This window comes from Geotrypetes seraphini, chromosome 3 (assembly GCF_902459505.1).
Source record: "Geotrypetes seraphini chromosome 3, aGeoSer1.1, whole genome shotgun sequence".
Taxonomy (NCBI): Eukaryota; Metazoa; Chordata; class Amphibia; order Gymnophiona; family Dermophiidae; genus Geotrypetes; species Geotrypetes seraphini.
Window position 1 is genome coordinate 195727545 of NC_047086.1, and position 19364 is coordinate 195746908.

Sequence of the window (19364 nt, forward strand, 5' to 3'; positions counted from 1 at the left end):
TTTCTTGTTTTTGATGAATGTTTCACCATTTTGGGACACTAGTTTGTAAATTTATTATCCAATAGTGACTTAAAGGGGATCCAGCAACTCTGTTTCAGATCATCATGACGAGCTCTCCAGATTCAGTGGCATTATCCAGTCATGCATTGCTGAAAACCTGGTGATCACCCAGTCAGCATGATTGAATTGTTTTAAATATTGGACCTACCTTGTCTAGCTCCTTATGTAAGTGGGTGAGTCCTTACAAAATGACCCCCCACTCCCATCTGAAGTGAAAGAGCCCAAAGGTTTGGATAATTTCCTAAAACAAAAGTTCATATACCATTATTGAGATGGCTTGGGAAAATCTACTGCTTATTGCTGGGATAAGCAGCACAAAATCTGTTTTACTCATTGGGATCTTGCCAGGTACTTGTAACCCAGGTTGGCCACTATTGGAAATAGGATACTGGGCTTGATGGACCTTCGAGTCTGTCCTAGTATTGCGCTCTTATGCTCTTCTTGGAACTTTTTCTAATTCTGCTGTATTTTTTTTTTGAGATACGGTGACCAGAATTGAATGCAATAGTCAAGGTGAGGTCACACCATGGCGCGATACAGAAACATTATAACATTTTTATTCTTGTTTACCATCCCTTTTCTAATAATTCCTAGCATCTTGTTTGATTTTTTGGCCACTGCCATACATTGGGTAGAAGGTTTCAGCATATTGTCTACAATGGACTCTAGCATTTGGTAACTATGATTTGGGTTATTCTTCCTAATGTGCATCACTTTGCATTTGTCCACATTAAATTTCATCTGCCATTTGGATGCCCAGTCCTTCAATTTCCTACACTCTGTTTGCAATTTTTCACAGTCCACATGAGTTTTAACAGTTTTGAACAGTTTAGTGTCATCTGCAAATGTAATCATCTCACCTGTTCCAATTTCTAAATCATTTCTGAATAAGTTACATAGCACCGGTTCCAGTACAAATCCCTGCCACCCTCCACTATTTACCCTCCTTCATTGAGAAAAATGGCCTGCCCTCTGTTTTCTATCCAATAACTAATTCCTAATCCACAACTGAATATTCCCTTCTATCCCATAACTCTTTAATTTTCTCAGGAGCTTCTCATAAGGAACTTTGTCAAAAGCTTTCTGAAAATCTAGATACACTATTTCAATCGGCTCACCTTTATCCACATGTTTATTCGCATCTTCAAAGAAGTCAAGAAAATTGGAGACACAAGACCTCCCTTGGCTGAACCCATGCTGTGTCCCAATAAATCATGTTTGTCTATGTGTTCCACAATTTTATTCTTTACTAGATTTTTAGCCCGTTACATTAACGGGTACTAGAATAGATGTGTAGACTTAGGCATTTCTTTCTCTCTGCCCCCTGTCTGTTTTCCCTTCTCTCTTACTTTTACCTCCCCCATGTCCAGCAGCACCCCTTCACTGCTTCCCCTGTCCATCAGTAGCCCTTCTCCGTTCCCTTTACCCTGTTCCTGCTCCCCCTGTCCAGTAGTACCCCTTCTCCCTTATCTGCTCACTGTCCAGCATCCGCTAGGCCGGGCAGCCTCGGGGCTTTTGCTAGGCCGGCCCGCTTCGCATTATCGAATGGGCCAGCCCAGCAAATGCCCTGCAGCTGCTGCTGTTGCTGGTCCAGGGGTGAGAAGGAGAGGCGTCGTCAGAAGTCAGCCAGCATCGGAGATTGGGGCAGGAACATTGCTGGGGAAACCGCCGCACACGTCGCAAACCGCCGAAGGCTCCTACTGCGCATGTGGCGACATGGAGCCACAGATCAGGAATCACAGCCACACGAAGTTTCAACTGCGCATGCGCGCTAAGGGTTTTATTATAGCAGATATTTGTTCAGAGCACTGAAAACTATTGATTACTGAGGTCTTTTTTTCCCCACCTATTGTTTACTATATCTCAACTCAGTTTGAGTTTTCTTCTATTGCACAGTAATATTCTACAGAAAGGAGAAGTGGTTTTTGTTTTGTATGTGATTATATACTCTCCTGACTTTGAAGTGTGGGTAATTGAAATCGCCCATTATTATACTGTTGCCCAATTTGAAAGCTTTCCTAATCTCTGAAAACATTTATTCATCTGTCTGCTCATTCGGCTCTGGGGGATGGTAGTATAACCCTATCTGTATATTCCTTCCCTTCACACATGGAATTTCTATCCATATGAATTCCATACTGCTATCCATATGGATTCCATATTTCTATATGCTTATTTTGTTTGATGCAATTCCCTCTTTAACATATAGTGCAACCCCCCCCCCCTCCAATTTGATCTACTCTTATCATTGCGATATAATTTGTACCCAGGTAACACAGTGTCCCATTAATTGTCCTTCTTCCACCAGGTATCTGAGATGCCTATTATATCTACCTCTTCATTTAGTGCTATATTTTTTAGGTTTCTATCATTTGTATATAGACACTTCAAATTGTGATTTTCCTTGTAGCAACTGGCTGCTGAGAAGATGACGGGGATAATTTGAGTCCTTTACTCTGCCTTCCTCTTAAACACACCTGGCTTTCTTTCACCATTATTGAAACCTCTCTATTGGAACTCCCTAAATATCCAGTTTCAATAGTATCCTTCAAGGATACTGCACACCGAACTATCCATTCCTTGGTGACTGTCAGCTTTCCTTTCATCTTAGTTTCTCTTTTTTAAATGTTAGCACCAGCAGCCTGGTGGTTAAGGTGAAGTCCATCCTTTCGGAATAGGCTCCCCCTTTCTCAGAAGGTTGTCCATGTTGTAAAAAAAATCTAAATCCCTCATCCCTGCACCATCGTCTCAATCATACATTGAAACATCGGAGCTCTGCCTGCCTCTTGGGTTCTGCCTGTGGAACGGGGAGCATTTCTGAAAATGCTACCCTGGAGTATCTGGATTTTAGCTTTCTACCTAAGAGCCTAAATCTGGCTTCCAGATCCTCTGTCCCTCATTTTCCCATGTCATTGGTACCTACATGTACCAGGACAACTGTCTCTTCCCCAGCACTATCTAAAATCCTATCCAAGTGAAGCATGAGGTCTACCACCTTCGCACCAGGCAGGCAAATGACCAGGCGATCCTCATGCCCACCAGCCACTAAGCTTTCTATATGCCTAATGGTCAAATCACCAACTACAACAGCTGTCCTTAACCTTTCTCTCTTGGGCATAAGCCCCTGGAGATACATCCTCAGTGTGAGAGGATATTGCATTCCCTGGTGGGCAGGTCTGGGCTACAGGATTATTACCGACTCAGCAGGGTAATGCTCTCCTTTTAGGAGACCTCCCTTCTCCAAGGCAGCCCAGGGGCTGCCAGTCTAGAGGTGGGACTTCTCTACAAAGTCCCAGTACTTCTCTGTTTCTTTCAGCTCCTCCAAGTCTGCTACTCTAGCCTCAAGGGAATGGACTCGTTCTCTGAGAGCTAGGAGCTCTTTGCAGCGAGCACACACAAATAACTTCTCACCAGCTGGGAGATAATCATACATGTGGCACTCAGTGCAAAAAACTGGATACAGTGGTGCAGTAAGGGGGATCGGGGGGGGAGATCCACCCGGGCGTCATCTTGGTGGGGGCGCTGGCACCCGTCCTCCTCTCCGTCTCCCCTGCTCCTTCCCTTCCCCCCACTACTACACACACGCGCGCATCCCTTCCCTTCCCTCATACCTCTTTAATTCTCTTGGCGTGAGCAGCAATCCCAGCCTGCTGCTCGCGCCAGCGTTGGCTCTTCACCTGACATTACTTCCTGGACCCATGCCTAGGAAGTGACGTCAGAGGAAGAGCTGGCGCGAGCAGCAGGTTAGGGTTGCTACTCGCACTGGGAACGTTAAAGAGATATGGAGGAAGGGAAGGGGCATGTGGGGAAGGAGCGGGCGGATGGAGGGTGGAGAAGAGGGTGGGGAGGGTGCCAACGCCCCAGGTGCCTCTCACCCGCGCTACGCCACTGACTGGATAGCACCCCTCTTGCTGCTGGACTATTGTCTGCTTCTTAGTATTACTGAGCTGATTAATTAAACCTTATTTAGGTACTAGGAATATAAAGAGCCTTAGGATTATATTGCATGCTTTATTTAGTGTATGATTCTTAGCAAGTAATGAAATGTCCTTTCTTTCTGATTGGTGCAGGAAGCAGCAGTCAGGACCAAAGAAGAAAAAGGAGAAGTGCCACCAGTCTCGAGAGGCTCGAGTGTCTCTTCCCACTTTCTGCTGCGAAAGGCTCTCTTGGAATCCTCTTTCATCATCTTCATCCTGGCACAATGCCCCTTTCCCCAGGAAACCCATCTGCACTGATCACCATGAGATGATTGAAGTCCTGCAGTCAAACCTTGTTTCACAGAAAGAGGGAGCTGAAAGTGCACACGTCAGCAAGAAGCATTTGAAGGGAGGAAGCCCAGCTGAGGATCTTTCTGGATGGTACAGTGCGTTGCTACTGCCATGGCAACCAACAAAGACAGGCTGTGCTCGGCCGGGGCCCAGCTAAGCCACATGAATGGATTCCCCAGTGGCATGTATCCCTTCCCCTTTCCTAGCAGTATGAGAGGCTCACCACCATTTGAAGTGCTGACCAATGGAGGGTACTTCCGAAGTTTCCCCAATGACCTGCCAAAAGAGATGGCATCCTTGTGTAAGTACTATCTTATAGCATGTTTATTTTTCACTTTCTTACCTATTCCAGAGTTGGCGGAAGCTGGTGCCAAGATCTAGCCTGAAGTGACTCAGTTTGCAGTTGGTCACTTTAGGCCAGCCCTAACTTTGTGACACCAGCTCGCCCTCGTGCATTTTGCTACCCGCAGTGTTGACTTCCGGTAGAGGAAGGAAGGACTACAGACACCACAATGTATCAGGACTAAAACTGGGCCTTGACCAGTTGGCTTGCCATTTGTGTCGATTTTATATTCCAATGGAAACATCTCCATGTTGAATTCGGTGTATTCCAGCATCTCAGTGAGACAATGCACTTAAAAATGCATTGGGGACTCCAGTAAGCTATGGTTGAATGCAGAAAAGATGGCTCCAAGTCTCTTATTGAAGCCCCTTCCAATATTTACTGACAAATTTTTTGACACTGTATTGAAGATTCTATAATATACTCAAGATTCCAGCCATGTGATTCATATTTTGGAGAATCTTAATTATCTACATAACATTCTATTGGAATTATTCTTTACCAATGTCCCTAAATCAGAAGATATTGATATCATAATACATTTTAATAATAAAGTTTTTGGTCAAGAAGTCCCACAGTTTACTGATGAATTAGCAAAAATAGCTGAATGGAGATATTTTTCTGCTTTGACCAAGACTTTTATAAACAAATTAAGGAAATCCCGGTGGGAGCAACTATGGTCCCATCGTTGGCTAACTTAACCCCCCTTTTTACAAAACCATAGCGCAGTTTTTAGTGCTGGTCATGGCGGTAACAGCTCCGACGCTCAAAGAATAACTATGAGTGTCGTAGCTGTTACTGCTATGGCTGGCGCTAAAAACCATGCTACAGTTTTGTAAAAGCAGCAGAGGGGGGGAGGGGGGTTAAATGTGGCCAATTTTGAAGAAAAACATCTTTCTGAACATCATTTAAAAAATATATTGATGATATTTTTATGGTTTTGAGTGGAAAAGTAAACATTTAATTTGAATTCTTTGACTGAGATACAAATCTAAAATTTCAGATGTGTTTTGACAAGAAACAAATTCCTTTCCTGATATACTTAAATTTAAAGGACATTTTCACACAAGTGTATTTTGGAAACAACTAATATAAATAAGTTCTCACATTATACTAGTTGTTACAAACTAGAGCATTAAAAAGTAATTTACTATATAGCCCATTCTTTTGAATAAGAAGGTTGTGTTCTGATCATGATGATTTGATTAAACAATTAGGGACATTTTTAAAACACTAAAACGTCCAAATAAACAACATATATTGCCAGGATGTCCAAGTACCAGTTTCTGAAACCGTATTTCTGGATGTCTTGCGAGGTGTCCTAGCCACTGTGCATCCAAAACTAAAGGGGGGCATGTTCTGAGTGGGCTTAGACTTGGATGTTCCTGGAGGAAAAGTCCATCATCTGCTATTGAGACAGACACAGCAGAAGCCACTGCTTGCCCTGGATCGGTAGCATGGAATGTTGCTACTATTTGGGTTTTTGCCAGGTACTTGTGAACTGGCTTTGGCCACCGTGAAGATGGGATTCTGGGCTAGATGGACTATTGGTCTGACCTACTAAGGTTATTCTTATGTTCAGATTTCCAAAAATGAAAATTAATTTTACTGCATTTCAATGGTAGGGCAATAACACACATCCATAATAAATCCCCCCAAAATACAAAATAATGTCATTGCTCTAGCATTCCACATTTGCACCAGTAATATGTATCATTGCCCATATAGATTTGACTCAAACTGTAAGGCACCACCTATAATGGGTCTCATAACTGCTTTCCATTAAACTGATGATTTTGCAATGATTTGGCTATAATTTTAGACCAGTCATCCTTCTTCATCAGTATTCTGGTTCAGTTCCTTTTTCCCAAGCAATGCAGCGGTTTGGTTTATTCTCTAAATATGTGTGTTAAGTATCTTATAGAATTTAAGTATAAGACCATGTGATTTTGAGCTATTTTTACACAAATCTTCAAATATAGGGCAAATGCACTGAACCTCACAGGAATTGAATGGGCTTTGGTGTATCGCAGCTTTGTAAAGGGAGCCCACAGTCTTTTTTTTCTCTATGTACCAAATAATTAAATACCTTTTGTTAACAGTATTTAATTTGGATGTATCCGTAGGTATATTCCAAGAGAATCTGAAAGCTGGTTTGTAGCTTTGCAGATGTAGTTGTGACTCAAGACTATCAAGTTATCCTGTTCTGGGGTGGGGGCGGGGGCATCTTTTGTATACAGGCAGTCCCCGGGTTAAGAACAAATTTCGTTTTTTAAGCCATTCTTAAGTTGAATTTGTATGTAACTCAGATTCTGTAGTCTATAAAAACATTAAACATTAAAGAAACAGTCCTCAAAATAAAGTACTGTAGTTTAAATAGAAAGAAAAGCTAGATTTACACTTACTTTTGTTCTTCATTCATCCCACTGTTCCCTCTCCACCCCCACATCTAACATTCCTCCCTCTCATCCCCATTCATTTGTGCCTACCACTGTGTCCAATATTTTTCTCTTCCTCCCTATGCCCAACGATTTTCCTCTCTATTCATGTCCCCATGTACACCATCTTTCTTTCCCAGTGGCGTAGCGTGGGTGAGTGGCGCCACTCCCCCGCTCTCTTCCCTGCCCTCCCCACTCCTTCCTGCCCCCCACTGCCACACCCACCTCCCTTCCCTTCCCCTGTATCTTTTTAATTTTCCAGGCGCAAGCAATAGCATAAACTTGATGCCCGCATGGTGTTGGCTAGCCCTCTGACATCACTTCCTAGGCCCGGGGCCCGGAAATGACATCAGAGAGAGGCAACACTGACACAACTGATAAGTTCGTAATGTTGTTCACGCAGGGATAATTAAAGAGGTACAAGGGAAGGGGCACACGCATGCGGCAGGGGGTTGGGAAGGAGCAGGAGGGTCGAAGAGGAGGACGGGTGCCTGCGCCCCTTACAAAGACCATGCCTGGGGCAGACCACCCCACCCTTACTACGCCACTGCTCTTTCCCTCTCACTCAGGCATCCATGCCCAACAATTTTCCCTTTCTATACCCTCCCCCACCTGAGCATCTCTTTCCCTCACTCCCTTCTTTCTTCCATCCTATGTCTCAAGTTCATGCTCCCCTCCCTCCCGTGTCCCAAGTTCATGCTCTCTCCCTCCTTTCTTCCATCCTTTGTCCGCAGTTTTTAGTCCCTCCATTCCTTCTGTGTCCCAACGCGACCCTGCTTCTCCCTTCCTGTGCCAATGCACCACCTCTTCTTGTCCCAAAGCACCCCTCTTCCTCTCTTCCATGTCCCAACGCAACCCTTGTCATCTTTCCCTCCGTCCTGCGTCTCAAATTCGTGCCTCTCTCCCTCTGCTGGCCAGCTGTCTCCTCCCAGGTGCACTTCTCTTAGCAAAGCCATGGGCACGGTTCATAGATGTCGGAGGGAAGACTTACGGGTCAGCTGGGGGCTGCATGCAGGAGCCGCTGCTCATGGCTTTGCGAAGTGCGGTTGAGGGGAGGCAGCTGGCCAGCAGAGGTTAACACCCGAGGGAGGGAGACACAAATTTGGCCCGCAGAACGGAGGAAAGGACAATGAGGAGCACGTTGGGACACAGAAGAAGGTAGAAGGGCACGTTAAGACAGGAAGAGGGGGCGCGATGGCACAGGAAGGGAGAGGCAGGACACCAGTTTGTAAATATGAGTCTGTAAGTTGGACGTTCTTAACCCGGGGACTGTCTGTGTTTATTTAGTTTGATATTTAGCCCATCCTCCCAGCCATGGATTACAAATAACACAATCCAAAAACAAAACATCATAATTAAAATTAGTAAAATCCTACAAAACAATATTTAAAAGCACTTATACAGTCAGGATTAGTGGGCCAAATCGAATTGAATTGATAATTTTTCCCTGAATCGGGCAGCACTGTACATGTAAAGGAAGAACCACAAGCCCCTATAAGCAGTGAGGGAAAGCCAGATGACATGAACTCTGATGACAGTCTTATGCTACACTCAAACATCAGATCCTCAGAGCTGCCTTTTCTTAAAGATATTAGATCCACCTCCACTTACAGGCTGCAACAGTTTCTGCATGCTTTTAAACTTCTGCACTCTTTCTGACTGACGAGCTCTAAGCTTCATGGCGCTTTGCCATTACTGCAGGGCTTGGCAGGCTGAGGCTGGGCTGCCACTCCCTGCCAAGAGAGAGGAAGGGGAAGGGGAACCAAGCCTGTGTTTCATATACATATTGGGACTTGCAAAGAGGCGTCCTGACGCTGAAGAACTGTCACTCATTAGGTGCTTATCTACTTCTCTTGCTGCCACGCCTCCTTATTGAGTGTTCCTCCTCCTATAAGCATTAACCCTGACTCTACCACCCTCCACATCCTCTACCACCCTCCAAAGTCCCTCCTTGAGGGCCGAATCCAGTCAGGTTTTCAGGATTTCTGCAATGAATATGCATGAGATCTATGTGCATGCACTGCTTTCAGTGCATATTCATTGGGGAAATCCTGAAAACCCGACTGGATTCGGCCTTCAAGGAGGGACTTTGGGGATCCCTGCTCCACATAAATAGGAGCCTTCACTGTAACCTGTATTAGAGAGAGGGTTGGGAAGATGACCTGAGGAATTAGGGAGAAACAGGAGACTTTAATGGGAGAGAGTGGAAAAGAGGTTAAACAGCAGTTTAGGGACCTTTTGGAGTGTTGTGATAAGAAAGGGTTAACACAAGAGCTTTTGGACCAATTTTTGAGTCCTTCATGGGCCAGTGGATGTGTGAGGATCGGGGGGGGGGGGAGGGTGGCAGACCAGCCTGGACACCATCTCTCCCTGCCTGGTGCCCTAGGTCAGACCTCTCTGTTCCCCTCCATGCAGCATCTTTCCCTTCTTCCCATCCATTATTATGCGCAACATTTTGCTGGCACCTCCCCTCCTCTCTACCCCCTTCCCACCCCTCCCCGCCGCATATGTGCCTTCACTCCCCCTTCCTAGTACTTCTAGGCATTTGCTGGAGTGAGCAGCAGTACCAACCTGCTGCTTGCACTGGCCTCTGCTGTCTCTCTGACAAGGGCGGAGAAGATGGTGGGGCCCCCTGGGTGCCTCCCACCCTCACTACCCCACTGGTGAGGATGGCCTGTGAATGTATCGTGACATAAGTTATCTTTAAGGAAGGCGGGAGAGCCTATCCCCCTGAACAGCATCCACCTCTGATCTGGAGTTCTATTCTGAGACTAGTGATTTAGCAGTCTATCTCGGGGTTATGGGAACAGAGAGGCATCCAAGGGTGCTGGGATGGGGAAGACATATTAGGTCTTGATTTATCATGGAAGGAGGAACCAAGGTGCCAGTGGAGAGTTTGAGTGCCAGTATGCCTAGGTTCTGAGCAGTCCAGAACCTGCTGCTAATCAGATTGTGGAATGAGCACGCCGGCGATGTATGGGGTTGGTGGGGGGGGGGGGGGACACGGACGGACGGCTTCCCACGATAAGTTCAGCGGCAACTCGATTCTCTAACCGGTGCAGATCAGTGTTTCAAGTTTATTTTAGTCTTGATATACTGCACATAAAACATCCGAGCAATGTGCAATTAAAAGTAATAGGGAATAAATAAAATGAATAGAACAAATCTAAAAAATATCAAAATGAAGGCAAAATAATCAAGGGAAGAAGGGAGGAACTATGATATCTTGATAGGAAAGAAAGTGGCGGGAAATTACACGAGGAAGGACGGCAAGGGTTTTATATAGGAAAATCCTCATTCAAACTGCAAAATTATTATTTTATTCTAAAGATACTTATTATATCATTCTATATGCAGCTTTAAATAGAAACGTTTTGAGACTAGACTTAAATTTGGCTAAAGAGGTTTCATAACGACGGTATGATGGAAGGGCGTTCCATAGTGTGAGAGTTGTAGCCCAAAATATGGTTTTGCGAAAGGTGTCATAGGTAATGTGACAAACAGAAGGTACATTAAAAAGATTTTGTTGACTGGAGCAAAGTGTCCTTATAGGTGTATAAAGAATGAATAATCTGTCTATAAATACTGGAGTATGGTCTTGCCTAATTTTAAAAGTGAGAAATAGGATTTTAAATATCAGTCGATATTTAATTGGTAGCCAATGAACCAAAATGGCACATCTTACCCAGTTAAATATCATAGACGTATGCACAAATCAGTCCAACCCAAACAGTTACATAAGTATTTCATACACATCTGTGCATATACATAACACTGGCATCTCTACACCAGCTGCACGCATACACCACACCTATATTAAGGCAGAGATCTTATCTGTCATTATCCTTGAGGGTATGTTTATATTGATGCTTGGGGCATTATATGTACACCATTCCAGGGTCACGGGGTCCATAGCTAGAAGAGGTGTCCCTTTTTTGTTCATAACCATGGGGTGTTGCTGTTTGTGAGGGAAAAGGTCTTCTCCTGCTTTCCTACCCTTATCTTCCTTTCACATGGCTTTTGTGAGAGACGTGTGCTGAGATTACACACGTGCAGAGATAGACGGATATGGGTTGACACATACGTGCATAACAGGTGCACACAGAGAGTTGCACCGCCTTTATGTTCAACCAATTATATATCATTTGTTTTCTTCCTTGTAGTCGCTGCATTACTGAGAGGGCAAAGCTACTCGAGTCCATGACCTCATCATGCTTTTCATTTAATTTGTGAAATTCGCTGTAGATTCCAGGGGCTTTATTCACACACTCAGTAATGATGTTACCTGTATCTGCCAGCTCCAATTATCCCCTCATAAACTTCAGTTGCTTTCTGATCCTGCCTTAAGTATAATACCTGCATTCTTCATTAAGCTCTCCCAGACTCGCATCCACCCCAAAAATCTATTGTGCTTTACCGCAATGATGTCACACAGCTGTCATCACATCCTGCATTTACAGAACATGTGCAGACACTGTTCAGCTATTAGAGGTATATTTAAATCCCTAATATATGTTTTTGAGAATTTTTTTTTATGTTTGCAATTTGTTGACAGAGAGAACCTGTTTTCACATGGGTTCTGAAGGCGTGGAGCATGAAAGTGCTGAGCCCATGGTGGCAGAGAGAGTCGGTGAAAGAGTAGGGATTAAAAATGAGACACAGGGAGATGTGGCAGATGACAGTCATCTAGGATGTTTACAGCCATACAGATAAAATTATGCTAATTAACACAGAGCTTTTTAATAAAGTACACAGTGCATCACTACAGAAGCATGGATATTTGCTGTCATGCACAATAGGGAAAATCATTTTATAATGAAACACATACCCCCTCCTTTACAAAGCCGCACTAGCATTTTTAGCGCCGGCCGCAGCGGTAATAGCTCAGACGCTCATAGGAATTCTATGAGCGTTGGAGCTCTTACAACGGCGGCCATCGCTAAAAATGCTAGTATGGCTTTGTAAAGGAGGGGGATAAAGTGGCATTGTTGAGGGGGATTATATATTTAAATGGCGCCACATTTACCTTACACATGATTTTGCTACTTATATATGCAAATGGTAGGGATGGAAATCCCAAAAAGCTTTTGCTGTGTGTCATTTCCTTTGCCAATTATGGGAATTTTTGTTTTATTTTTATAAAAATGTATAAAATTTATACCTTACTAAAACTTAAGTGGCTTACAAATAAACATACATAAAAACAGGCACAATTATTTGTTTTTGTGTGGCTATTTCCTTGAGTCAGTGTCTACTCTTTGGAAATAATCGCACTATGTGAAAAGAGGGCACAGTCTTTTCCTGATTATGGTGTGCAGGCGCACCAATTCACTCATGCGTGGTAGTTCCACTATCGGGAAAGAACGCGCCCTCTCTTTCCACATAGGACTAGATTCAGTAAATGGTGCACAAATCTAGACACTGAAAAAAAAATCTGCACCGAGCACCCCCCTCAGCTACCCTCCTAGCAGATCACTTCAAGAACAAAATTACCAATGCCAGAGACACCCTCAATTCTACCCCATCCCACCCAAACGTAATCACAATTCACCCCACAGAAAAAGATTCAACCGCAGCAGACAGAACTTGGTCTCAATTCACCAACATACAATGGCCCGAATTCAATAACCTCTACAAAAAATACAGCCACACCTCCTGTGACTACAACCACTGCCCTTCTTATCTCCTTACTATCTCCAGTGTAAAATTTCGTACTCTACTTCTACAATGGATTCAATCCACGCTCACGGATGGCATTTTCCCCAATGTACTCAGCGAAATCATCATCACTCCAATCCAAAAAGATCCAAAGGGACCACCAGACCAACCTTCCAACTTCAGACCTATTGCCTCAATACCGCTCTACGTCAAACTTACAGAAGGCCTAGTAGCCAAACTACTCACTAACTATCTGGATGACCATAACCTACTCCACCCCACGCAATCTGGCTTCAGAACCAATTTCAGCACAGAAACTCTCCTAGGCTCCCTTATGGACACAATCAAACAACACCTCAGTACAGGGAAAAAAATGCTCCTTATACAATTGGACCTGACTGCAGCTTTTGACCTAGTTGATCACAATATCCTTCTGCAAATTTTGGATGCAATAGGCATCTCTGATAAAGTATACTCTTGGTTTGAAGGCTTCCTAAAATCCAGAACCTACAGCGTAAAATCAAACAACGAAAAATCAGAACCTTGGTCAAACCCCTGGAGTTCCACAGGGTTCCCCACTATCCCCCACCCTCTTCAACCTATACATTGCTTCTCTCGGAACACATCTGAACAATCTAGGTATAACCACCTATAGCTACGCGGATGACATTACCATCCTCATACCATATGATCAGCCTAAACCCACCATGACAAACATCCTACACCGAACACTTAATACAGTTATGATCTGGATGAAAGATCACAAACTCAAACTCAACCCAGACAAAACTAAAGTCATCCTCTTCGAAAATGACAAAATCCAAACCTCAGCCAATTTAGAACTCAACTCAATCAACTATCCCATCCAACCCACCATAAAACTACTAGAAATGACCATAGATAGACGTTGTACCATGCAACCGCAAATAAACAAAACAATCCAGAAATCCTTCGCAATCATGAGAAATCTGAGACAAGTCCGGAAATTCTTTGAAAGAAATCAATTCCATCTTATAGTACAATCCCTAATCCTTGGACTGCTAGACTACTGCAACATCCTTTTCCTCCCATGCCCTGCTACTATGATTAAACAACTTCAAACCATCCAAAATACAGCCTTGAGTCTCATCTACTCATTGAGAAAATATGACCACATCAAAGAAGCTTACATCAACTCACATTGACTACCAATCCAAGAAAGAATACAATTCAAATTCTACTGCATGCTATTTAAATCTCTAAATGGATACAGTCCTTCTTACCTGAACAACCGCCTCAACCAAGCATCCACACTCAGACACAGAAAAGCACACTCCCCATTCATACCTCCTCCGATCAAAGAAGTAAAAAGATCAAAACTTCATGACGGCCTCCTAGCCACTCAAGCCGCAAAACTGGATACCCGGATCACCAACCTGCTGATGACCACATCAGACTACAAGACATTCAGAAAAGAAATAAAAACTATACTTTTTAAGAAATTCCTAAATCAGCCCTAACTTCACGTACTATTAACAACGCCAAAATAGACAATATATATATCCTCACTACACCACTACACCTCCATTTACACAATTCCTGTAAATTGTATTTATCCTTACCCCGAAATTATCTAATTACCATTCTAATTTATCATCGGTTCCTCCATTGTAACCCCGTTTAGAAATCTTTTGTAAGCCGCCTTGAACCGCAAGGAAATCCCTAATGTAATGTAATGTAATGTATTCTATAAATAGCACTCCAAGTTGCCTGTTGTGCTTAGAGCAGATTTCTGTGCCAAATTTCGGGCGCGAAGATTAACACCAACTTAAAACTGGTGTAAATCCTGTCGTGTAAGCTGGGTGTGAATCCCCGGTATTCACTAGTACTGTGTTTCATCTTTAGTGAATGCCCATTGCCTGTTTCATGGCCATGTCCTATTTTGAGCGGTGGGATAAAACATTTTCACATGTATTTTTATAGAAATAAGAGCCTGATTCTATATATGTCGCTTAAAAGATTGCCACTGACTAGTGTGATTCTATAAAAGCTGTGATTCTATAAAAGCTAGTTGCCCGTTGTAAAATCACGCTTACCATGTGCTTAGGCGGTGCTAAGCATTCTAATATTTAGGTGCACCCTATTTATGCCAGCATTTTCTTGGCCTAAGCTAGGCGCCCAATGGCTCCTGACTCAAAAACAGGCACCTAACTCAAAAAACACACCCTCGATCTGCCCCTAACCATGCCCACTTTGTAATATGCGTTTTGCACTAGGCAAGGAATCATGTCAGTGCCAATTAAGAGGTGTTGAGTGCTGATTATCAACACCGATTTAGCCTCTTAGGGCTAGATTCACGAACCTGCCCGATCGGGCCCGATCCGGGCAGGTCCGATTATTATTTTTTTTTTGTAAATCTTTATTGATTTTTAAACTTTGATAGTGCAATACAAATGGTAAAGCATACAAACTGCATAAAAACATACTATTAACTATACAATTATTACATTAAACAATCATTTTCTCCCCTTATCTTAATTATTAAAACAATAATACATATGATATGATTTCAATATTATAATTTAACTCCTCAAAATATGTTTCCCTCCTGCCACCCTTCCACCCTCCCTGGATATGCAAGGACGGCAGATAAAGACCCGAATGTTCCATCCAGTCTGCCCAACCTGATTCAATTTAAATTATTATTATTATTTTTTTTTTTCTTCTTAGCTATTTCTGGGCAAGAATCCAAAGCTTTACCCGGTGCTGTGCTTGGGTTCCAACTGCCAAAATCTCTGTTAAGACTTACTCCAGCCCATCTACACCCTCCCAGCCATTGAAGCCATCCCCTGCCCATCCTCCACCAAACGGCCATACACAGACACAGACCGTGCAAGTGTGCCCAGTATTGGCCTAGTTCAATATTTAAAATTATTTTCTGATTCTAAATCTTCTGTGTTCATCCCACGCTTCTTTGAACTCAGTCACAGTTTTACTCTCCAACACCTCTCTTGGGAGCGCATTCCAGGCATCCAGTACCCTCTCCGTAAAGTAGAATTTCCTAACATTGCCCCTGAATCTACCATTATAACCCTATTTATAATGCAATAAAATTAGTTAATGGACTCCATACATCATTAAAGGACTTATTGGTCTATGTTTTACATGGTCTAAGTCACAACATCCAAGTTCTGTCGATCATGGGCTGTATAACTTTCGGTTATACATGCTGTATAAGTCTAAGCCAGCCCATGCCCCCCCCCCCAACTCCCGCCCTCAACACTCCTCCCGAAACGCCCCGTTTAGCTTTGGTCGTTCAGCAGCATTATGTAGGCCTAGGTCGTGTAGAAATACATCCAAAACCCGTTTTTATCGGCACTTGAACGTATTTGGGAAATGTTCATCCAAGTGTCGACTTAGGCTGGTTTTTGGATGTTTTCTCTTTTGATTATGAGCCCCTGAGGGTATACTTTTTCAAGGTATAAATGTATTTGCATTTTTAAATATATTGTACAGATATTCTTTGAAGGACTGCCCAAATCATGCCCAAAACATGCTTCCTTTAAATCTCTGCATGATGGCATATATGGAAATACAGTATGTAGTGCCTTTTTTAGAATCGCTGATGATTCACATGTGTCAAACCACTTTTTTACCTGTGTTATTGGTGCCTGTTTCCTAAAATGTACTTCATACTGACTTGCCCGAGGTCACATAAGTGTGTGTGTTTGGGGGGGGGGAGGGGGGTGAATTGGTTCTCAAATTCTTATCCTGCACTTCATGTAAATCATAACCCAAACCATGACTAGACCAGCCATATAAACCCGAGTCTAAGGCTATTTTCCAAGTCTGTAGTTCATTAGACAGCTCTCAGTTTCAAGTTATGGCTTTAATATGAAGTTGCTGAGCAAGCATGAGAGTTCTTACATTTTAGACTCCAGCATTATTACAGTGCAATAAGACCAAATAGTGAATGTGGTGACTGATATCCTTAAGCATAGAGAGGGCAGGCTCCGGGCACAAGTAGAACAGTTTAGAAACAAACTTTTAATTGGAGTTGCAGGAAGTTGAGCAGGAGAGAATAGAGGGCAGCAGGAGGATCGTGGTTGTTGCAATATTCCAATATGTGATGCCTAGGGCAGGCTGAAGAGGGGGGGGGGGGGGAGCTTACAGCTGTAGCTGTGTCCTGCATATCATTCTAAACACAAGAAAAGTGGAACGTGTCTAAGAAAGAAACCTAAAGATAAAAGTGTGGCATAAGCAGAATTTGTAATTGGCCAGGGAGGGGCTGCCATCTCCTCTTAAATCACTTTTGTTCTGCTTGAGACCGTTAGGATGGAACTAGTCTGCTAGCACTAACCTTTAAAAAGGGGTAGAGCATCTTTTAAATTAGATCCTGGGGAAAAGCAAAGAGGCACTGAGGAATGCATGGTTTGGAGTAAAGTGTCTGTGGTTCCCTGAACGAGGTGAGCCCAGGTAAGACAGACCACACAGCAGGTGCAGGTAAAGCAAATAATATTTATTGAAAGTGTGGGGCAAGAGGTCCTGTTTAGTTCACAGGAAGGAAGCAGGCAAACTCAAAACAAAAACCTTGAATGTGACAATGTCCTTGGGTGGCCTTCTCCTTTAGGGCCACAGTACACATTACTGTCTCTTGGTACAACAGCACACTCTACTTATCTCTGGCCTGGCTTTCCAGTTACCCTATTTATGCCAGGGTTTTCTTAGCCTAAGTTAGGTGCCAAATGGCTCCTGACTCAAAAACAAGTGCCTAACTCAAAAACACACCCACAGTCCACCCCTAACCATGCACTAGGGTCCAGATTCTGTATAGGACGCCCAGTCTCATAAGCCACCTAAGTGGCTTTTGAGAATCGCACACGGGCGTCCTATAGAGAATCGCATCTAAGCCCGCCTAATAACCCAATTCTCTAACCGACGCCCATGTCACAGGCGCTGCTTAGAGAATCGGTTGCTGCTGAGCTTATCACGGGAAGGGGTCTCCCTGCCGCGATAAGTTTAGCAGCCACCCATCCCCCCCAGTACATCGCCAGCAGGAGGGATGCCCAGTCCCTCTGGCCGGAACCCCCATCCTCCCTGTACATTGCTGGCAGGAGGAATGCCCAGTCCCTCCTGCTGGAAACCGCCCCCCGTACATCGCCAGCTGGAGGGATGCCCAGTCCCTCCTGCTGGAACCCCCCGTTGTATTATGTTCACGGCAACTGATGCACAGTACTTAGTGATTTGAGAATTATGAATTGTGTCACAGATATGGCAGATGCAAGATATGTGGGTAGATCTGTACCTGTGTAGGATTTAGCAAATTTTGAAAGAAAAAAAGCTTGGACACTTTTCCCTTATTGAAAATTCTTTAAGATTTACACTGGTAGAGGGAGTACCCGTGTATGTTGCCTGTAGGCGACTTACTCAAATAGACTCATTTATCTCTGTTTCCTTAAAGAAACCATTAGTGTTTTTGTAAAGTGTTTCTAAACTCAGAAGTAAGTTTATAGCGCTGAAAACAGTGGGCTGAACTTTACAATCAGTTTCTAATGCTTCAAAGGATTAATTTATAAGCCTGACAGATCTCTAAATTTTCCCATTCCTGCTTTGTAAGCTTCCTCTTGCCCTTCCCGAGCAATTGACACTCTTTAGCAAATAATCTGTCAATCTTTCTCTCTGATCCTGTCAGCATGGCTGCCCAGTCTTCTCCCTGAGGACTTGCACTTCCTTTGCAAGGAAGTGTCATGTTTCCTGATATCCTACAGGTATAGATGGGTCTTGCCCTGGGTGGCCTCTGCGATTTCTGGGTCATAAAGGTGAAAAGGTGGCCAGGCAGAAACGGTTTTCTTTCAGCAGCCCACAAAGCTATAAGTGAAAGAGAGCTCAGTCACTTCTTTCCCTTGGCTTACTGCCTAGCAAGGTGAGTATATGCATGTGAGTGTGCGTGTGTGCGCACATGCATCAGTGTGATAGGACTGCCTGTTGAGTGGCTGAAAAGCCCCCTCACATCAGGCTGGGAGATGGCACATGTCCTGCTTATGAAAAGCAGCACTTCCAGTAGTGCATTGCCTTCTGATATTATGTTGAGATGCTGGCTGGCGGGGCCTGGCCTGAGTCTAGAGCACTGGTTCTGAACCTAGTCAAGTTCACAGGATATCCACAATGCATATGCGTGAGACATGTTTACCACGCACTGTCTCCACTGCATGCGAATATCTCTCATGCATATATATTCTGGATATCCTGAAAACCAGAGGGGCCAGATGATCCCTGAGAACTAAATTTAGGATACTGGTTTAAAAGGACATCATGTCCAGTAGCACAGTGCCCCCTAGTGCCATGCCCCAGGGAGCTGAAAGATGGAGCGTGTCTTATTTATGAAGGGCAGCTCCTTCAGTAGCACAGTGGCACTTCACACTATGGTTGCATGTTGGAGATGGTTCACAATCACATCCTAGGAATAAAGCACAGTGATTCTAGCATAGAATCCGTGATGCAGTGAAACAATAGCAGTTAGGGAATTTCTCCTTTCAAACACCCCTCACACCCCCACAAACACTGTGGTTAAATACTAAGTCATGTACCGTGTCCAAGTTCTGATGCTGAGTTCTTCAG

At 43.7% G+C, this 19364-nt stretch overlaps 1 protein-coding gene across 2 annotated transcripts in view; it reads left to right on the top strand.

Annotated features, from left to right (window-relative positions):
• RARG (retinoic acid receptor gamma) overlaps positions 1–19364 on the top strand; it is a 343469-nt gene that overhangs the window by 63339 nt on the left and 260766 nt on the right. For both annotated transcript variants that reach the window (XM_033937126.1, XM_033937127.1), the window contains exon 2: positions 4131–4629. In XM_033937126.1, coding sequence (XP_033793017.1) covers positions 4416–4629 — 214 coding nt within the window. In that variant the 5' untranslated portion in view covers positions 4131–4415. The remainder of the gene's footprint in view (positions 1–4130; positions 4630–19364) is intronic.